General features: G+C 51.0%; 1 protein-coding gene across 1 annotated transcript in view; it reads right to left on the bottom strand.

The window, feature by feature from the left end:
- Nucleotides 1-1,064: 1,064 nt before the first annotated feature.
- F11R (F11 receptor) overlaps nt 1,065-7,015 on the bottom strand; it is a 25,459-nt gene continuing 19,508 nt past the window's right edge. Inside the window, exons 4-12 of the mRNA XM_021716461.1 lie at nt 4,047-4,115; nt 3,786-3,893; nt 2,857-3,003; nt 2,371-2,573; nt 2,100-2,202; nt 1,869-1,976; nt 1,691-1,703; nt 1,352-1,400; nt 1,065-1,254 (exon numbers count right to left, since the gene is read on the bottom strand). Coding sequence (XP_021572136.1) covers nt 1,219-1,254; nt 1,352-1,400; nt 1,691-1,703; nt 1,869-1,976; nt 2,100-2,202; nt 2,371-2,573; nt 2,857-3,003; nt 3,786-3,893; nt 4,047-4,115 — 836 coding nt within the window. The 3' untranslated portion in view covers nt 1,065-1,218. The remainder of the gene's footprint in view (nt 1,255-1,351; nt 1,401-1,690; nt 1,704-1,868; nt 1,977-2,099; nt 2,203-2,370; nt 2,574-2,856; nt 3,004-3,785; nt 3,894-4,046; nt 4,116-7,015) is intronic.

The following is a 7,015-nucleotide window of genomic DNA, read 5'->3' as shown; positions in this document are numbered from 1 at the left end:
CGTTCTCTAAATGACCTCAGACATTCCCGCCTCAGCGGTGGAGCAGTTCTGAAGCCCTAGTGCAGTTGCTACTGCACCTGGCTGGGCGGGAGGTGGAGTGAGCATGTCCTCCTCTCAAGTGGTGGAACAGGCCAGGAGACCCCCAGCACAGCAGTGGCTTCACCTGGGCACTCTAAGCAGAGGAAGGCCTGTATGCAAGAGGTCTTCAGGGTCAAAAGTTCTGCCTGGAGATAAGAACCTAGAAGGGGCAGGGTGGGGCCGGCAGAAACAGCCCTGGGTCAGCAACCAGAGCAGGGCAGCAGAGCTCGGAGGCATTTTCCTGAGGCTTTCCAAAGGAGCCTAGGAACCCTCATCCTCATGTCCCTCACTTCCTTCCAACAAAGGCTTTTATTTCCAGCAATATCCAGCTACACACACAGAGAAGCAGAATCTCACCAGAGAGCTCAGGTGCTCCCCAACACACATCCAACTGCAGCACACAGCTAAGACCACACACACACACACACACACACCCAAAGAATTTTGACTACCACACATTCCCACAGTCCTGCAGACATATCATAAAAGGGTCTGTCCAGTTGTTCCAGCCAAGGGCATGATGACAGCTTGCACCGTCGGCTCCAGTTTTCTTTTCTTTAGATCAGTGGTGCTAAATCTTTTTCACTTCACATTTCCTGAAGGTTTATCAGGCTCTCCACAAGAGCTCCTGTTTTCCTATAGACACAGTCAGTGCCAGTCTGCTCGTGTTTAGGACAAGGCGGGAGGATCCAGTGGCACTTCTCGGGAGAAGACAGAAGAGGGTGGGCTCCGTGTGACATCATCACCACACAACCATGTCAGCCGCTGTCTCCACTTTCACACGGCTGTCACCTGTCCTCAGGGAGGGAGGAGCTCAAGGCTAGGCTCAAGGTCCCTATTCAAAGGCCACTACAGGCCAGGTAGGTCGTGATTCCGACACCTGGGCACCCTGGCTCTTTTGCTGTCCATTTAGGAGGGAAGCCACAGCACAGCTAGGACTCCTCCCCACAGCCAAGCAGGAAAGGGAGGGAGGAAGGGCGCACAGCTGACGTTTTATCAAAAACACATCCTAAGATAGAAGTGGGGCTCTGGGGGTCTAGAAGATAGATAAGGCATCCTGTGAGCTACAGACATCAGGACCAGAGCTGGCAGCACCTGAGTGAGGCAAGTACAAACGACAGCAGATGAGCCAGACCAGGATCACACCAGGAACGACGAGGTCTGTTTGAATTCCCCCTGGGGAAACAAGACACTCAGTCAGCTCTCCACGGTCTCCTTCAGCTGACAGTCCTCCAAAAACAAAGAGCCACAGGCCCAGGGAAGGCACACTCACCTCACTTCGAGCACTGGGCTGGCTGTAAATCACCTTCTTACTTGAAGTCCTGTGGAGAAGCCAGAAGATGGGTACACTCAGTCACTTAAGCGCTCACTAAGCTCTCCTTGCCAACTTTAGAGGCCAGAACTGAGAACTTTATAAGCATGGGGCACTCAGGAGGGAGGTGAGGGCGCAAGGAGACAGGACGAGCTCAGGTCACAGTGGCAGGGCAGGTATCCAGATGTCTTCCCTCCCAGCTGATCACCTCTGCCTTCAACCCGTTTCCCTGGGCCCATCTTCAAGCCACACGCATCTGTGTTCTCAACCTCAAAAAACCCAGGACAGCAGCTCACTCACCCTTTCTTTTTTCCTAAAAGAGAAGAAATGGGATTATGAGTGTCCACAGGACAGAAGTCAGCACGGCAGGGGAGATAGGGAGGGCATGGTACCGGGGCAAACACTCAGATGACACCCGTGAGCCAGGCCCTGGAACGAAGGTAATGACAAAGGAGGGGCTCTGAGGACAGATACTCACTGTCAAAGTAGCCTCGGCTGTAGGCAAACCAGAGGCCAAAGATCAAGAGTCCCAGGAGAATCAGTGTTACAAGGACAGCAGCCACAATGCCCCCCACGTTCAGCTCCACTGTGGGACACAAGCAAGAGGTCAGCACGGTGCTGCTCACTCGGCTACTGACGGCATCACGGCAGGATGGAAGCAGCCCCGCCCCCGCCCAGGTCTGAGTTCCGGCCCTCACACCTCACTCACCGGCTTCCATGCGCACAGCTGCGGACGACGCGGGTGTCCCGTACCCATTCTGTGCCTGACAATAGTATTCTCCTGTATCAGAGGCCGACAGAGGACTAAAGACCTGAAGAAAAAAAAAAAAAAAAAATCGGCTTCCTGATCGAAGATGCCAAGCACCTATCTTTCAGGTTTCCTGATCCTAACTCTGAGTTTGCCGCGCTCTTCTTCTTCACCTTCAGGGGTCCTGTACCTGTGGAACCCCCCACACCCGTCACCCCCACCCCATCCATACCAGCTCCCCTGACTTTTGGTTCAGCTCGTAGGAAGAGTTGCTGAAGGCACGACTGTTCTTGGGGTCCGTGGGCATCGGCACCCCATCCCTGAACCAGGAGTACTCAGAAGGTGGGGAACCGTCTGGCTCTGAGCAGGTCAGCACCACCCGATTCCCGATGGTGGCAGAGGAGGGTATGCTGACCGTAGGCTTGGATGGAGGCACTGTGGAGGGAGGAGGAGGGAAGGTGCTGAATCCAGGGCAGGGCTGCCTTAGTCCAAGTCACAGGAAAGGATGATACCCCGATCCGATCAGCTCACGCCTCCCACCCTGAGCACGCCCCTGTCACCTAGCCAGGAGCTCATGCCTCTCTGGCAGCACTGTGACTCTGAAAAGCCCTGCCGTGGGAATCTGCACCATCACTGAGCCCAACATTTAACAGTGCCGGCTGCACTGGTTCAGGGAAGCAACTGACCCCAGGTGCACATGGAAGACCGCGGCACCTACCAAGCACAATGAGCTTGACTGTGACCTCCCCGTAGTTGTTGCCGCCTTCCTCAGAGACCATACATGTATACAGCCCATTGTCTTTCCGGGTCACGGAAGAGAAGGTAATATCACTGGGTGAGAAGGTGACTCGGTCCTCATAGGATGCTACCAGGAGAGAGGAAGTAGGAGTAGAGACACAGTGAACTCGAGAGCTAAGAAAGCTGGCACCCAAGGTGTGCAGGTGCCTTTTTTATCCCCCAGAAGGGAGATGGGGCCGGGCACGGTGGCTCACACCTATACTCCCAGCACTTTGGGAGGCTGAGGTGAGAGGATTGCCTGAGCCCATGGGCTTGAGACCAGCCTGGGCAACATGGCGAGAGCTCGTCTCTGCAATAAATCAGAAAAATTAGCCAGGCGTGGTGGCATGCGTCTGTGGTTCCAGTTACTTGGAAGGATGAAGCGGAAGGATTGCCTGGGCCCAGCAGGTCGAGACTGTGGTGACTGTGAGTGTGCCACTCCACTCCAGTCTGGGTGACAGTGAAACTTTGACTCAAAAAGAAAAGGGAGCTGGGCTCAGTGGCCCAGCCTGTAATCCTGCGCCTTTGGGAGGCTGAGGTGAGTGGATTGCCTGAGCCCAAGGGGTCGAGACCCGCCTGGGCAGCGAGACCTCATCTCTACAATAAATCAAAAAATCAGCTGGGCGTGGTAGCGCATGCCTGTAATTCTGGCTACTTGGAAGGCTGAGGCGGAAGGATTGCCGGAGCCCAGCAGGTCGAGGCTGCGGTGGCCGGGAGCGGCCACTGCACTCCAGTCTGGGCGACAGAGTGAGACTCCAACTCAAAAAAAAAAAAAGAAATGGGAGATGGGAAGCCCCTGGAGACTTAAAGAACTCCAGCGCAATCATCTCTCCACAACATGGGTCATCAGAAGCGGGTGTAGTGACTCACCTGTGATCTTGTTGTTGTAGCACACAAGGCTGGTAGTGTCTCCTTGTACAAACTTCCACTCCACGCGGGGGGAGGAAAAGCCCGAGTAGGAGCAGGACAACTTGACAGCTGCAGACAGGGCCAAAACGAGACGGAGGAAGGGGAACAGCAAAGGCACAAGACAGGGGAACAGCTCAAGCCACAGCCTGAACTGGATGTGCTCCGGCCCCCAGAGGTTGGCAGTGCTCACCCCACGCCCACCCTGGCTCCCTCCCAACTCACTTTTATTCTCAGGAATTCTGACTTCAGATTCAGGAGTGTACACTGTACTCTTGCCCAGCACCAAAGAGCCTGAGGAGAAGGAGCGAGGCGGACCCCATCAGGACAGAACAGAGTAATGCCAGAAAGAGGAACAGCCCCAGCTGATGGGGCCTCTCTCTGCTGAGATGCCAAGGTGAAGGATGCAAGAGACTCACACTCCTCCTGGCTCTCACACCTTCCCACCATTATCCTAAGTATCTCCTTCAATGCCTTTTGCTACAGTTGCAGGTCAATACTTTGGTGGAACCTTTCCAGTGCAATTTCTTTGGTTTCTAATCCCCCCACCCCACCCCACAACTCCCAGTAATCTAATTAGATCTCTACTCGTCCAAGGGCAGCTTCCAAAGTGACATTTCATGGCTCAGAGAAAGCTTCTCAACAAACGATTGCAGCCATTCATGGAGACAACCCTGGAAGGAAGCCAGTGGGGCTGCAGGCAAGGGAGTCAAGGACAGGACAGAAGAGCGTAATGAGGATAATAACACTGCTCGACATTTGTGGAGCACAGGGTGCTTCTTAATGTGTTTTCACATACACTACATGACAGGATGTGTCGCTTGGTCCTTGAAACAAACATGGTAGACCAGCAGGACAAGTATTAATAGCCTAATTCCACAGGAGGAAGAGGCAACGGAACGCAAGGAAACGTGCTTCGGATCACACAGCCGGTTCTGGGATGGCACAAGAACAAGAATCGAGCTCAGGTCATCTTGTTAGAATCGCTTACTTGCCAAATGGAAGAAGAAAAGAGAAGATGTGTGGTAGGCATGGAGGGAGTAAGGAGTAAGAAGCAAATAAAACAACACGAGGGGCACACCACTTCAACAAGGGTACCTGCACAATTAACATTTATATACCTAATCCTAAATTGTACCCCACATCTTTAAAATAAAAATTAAATTTAAAATAAATAAAAAGCCAGGCTCGGTGGCTCAGCCTGTAATCCCGCGCCTTTGGGAGGCTGAGGTGAGTGGACTGCCTGAGCCTGTGGGTTCGAGACCCGCCTGGGCAACTTAGCGAGACCTCATCTCTACAATAAATCAAAAATCAGCCAGGCGTGGTAGTGCGCGCCTGTAATTCCGGCTACTCAGAAGGCTGAGGCAGAAGGATCGTCGGAGCCCAGTAGGTCGAGGCTGCGGTGGCTGCCGGCCACTGCACTCCAGTCTGGGTGACAGAGTGAGATCCCAACTCAAAAATAAGTAAATAAATAAATAAAATAAAATAAAACAAAAACATTAGAGAAAAAAACAATATGGGGGGCACCTCAGGGTTTACAGGGGAAAGGCCCACACATGCCAAATTAAGAACCAGCCACAGAGGATTCTGGGATCAGATGATGCAGCTACGAACCTGCACTCACACAAATACTCTCATTCATGTCTTCAAAGCTCAGACTTATGAAGCATCCTGTTATTTATAGCTTCAAGTCAGGGCCCTGTCTTCCTAGATAAGTGAAAAACAAAAAACAAAACAAAACAAAAAAAACATGTAGAATGCAAGCACATCTGTTAAAATCAACATAGTAAGATTTGCCTGAGCAACATAGTAAGACACCCACCTCTACAAAAAATAAATAAATAAAAAGAACTAGCCAGGTGTGATGGCTCTCACCTAAAGCCCCAGCTACTTGGCAGGCTGAGACAGGAGGATCACTTGAACCTACAAGTTGGAGACTGCAGTGAGCTCTGATAGTGCCACTGCACTCCAGTCTGGGTAACAGAACAAGACCTCATCTATTAAAAAAAAAAGTGTGGCCAGGCTCAGTGGCTCAGCCTGTAATCCCAGCACTTTGGGAGGCCGAGGTGAGTGGTTCAAGACCAGCCCCAGCAACTTGGTGAGACATCAACTCTACAATAAATAAAAAATTAGCCAGGTGTGGTGGTGCGTGCCTGTAGTTCCGGCTACTTGGAAGGCTGAGGTGAAAGGATCACTGGAGCCCAGCAAGTCGACATTGGGGTGGCCATGAGTGTGCCACTGCACTCCAGCCTGGGTGACGGAGTGAGACTCCAACTCAAAAAAAAAAGTGCATTTTACCTTTTATTTAATTTCTCACATAACTAAATATGATTTCATGATCTCCAAGACTCCTTTTCCTCATCAGAAATATGAAGGATTTGGCTAGGCGTGGTGGCTCACGCCTGTAATCTCAGCATTTTGGTTGGTGGAAGCAAGAGAACTGCCTGAGCCCAGAGGTTCGAGACCAGTCTGGGCAACTTGGCAAAAACTTCACCTCTACAATGAATCAAAAACTTAGCCAGGTGTGGTGACCCATGCCTGCAGTTCCAGCTACTTGGAAGGCTGAGGCTGAAGGATCACTTGAGCTGAGCCCAGCAAGTCAAGGCAGCAGTAGCTGTGAGCAGTGTGCTACTGCACTCCAGCTTGGGTGATAGAGTGAGACTCCAACTCAAAAAAAAAAAAAAAAAAAGAGGGTTATGAACCAGGTGTTCTCTAAAGTCCTGTAGGTTCCCTTTGGGGGAGGAGCATTAACACTTAGAGAGCATATTTATATACATTTATTTAAGTCTACTATAACAATACTGTAACTTAGTTCAGAAAAATATCCTCTCATTTTACAGACAAGAAAATTAAGTGTCTAAAAGGTTAAGTGGCTAGTCCAAGGTTTCATAGCAAGGAAATGACAGAGCTGAATCAGCACAGATCATTCTTTTTTTTCTGATTATACCCTTCCTTCTTGTAAACCATGCTGTTTTTCAAAAAAGCCACTGGTTTAACGAAGACAAACTGTATAATAAAATGTTATTCTTGCCAGGTGTGGTGGCTTACAACTTGTAATCCCAGCACATTGGGAGGCCAAGATAGGAGGATCACTTGAGTCCAGGATCTTGAGGCTACGGTGAGCCATGATCTTGTCACTGCACCAGCCTGAGTGACACTGAGATTCTAGTTAAGAAAAAAAAAAAGGCACTCTT

This window comes from Carlito syrichta, unplaced genomic scaffold (genome assembly GCF_000164805.1).
Source record: "Carlito syrichta isolate Samal-C Ts95f unplaced genomic scaffold, Tarsius_syrichta-2.0.1 Scaffold308820, whole genome shotgun sequence".
NCBI lineage: Eukaryota > Metazoa > Chordata > Mammalia > Primates > Tarsiidae > Carlito > Carlito syrichta.
This window is presented reverse-complemented; position numbering and strand designations above follow the sequence as displayed.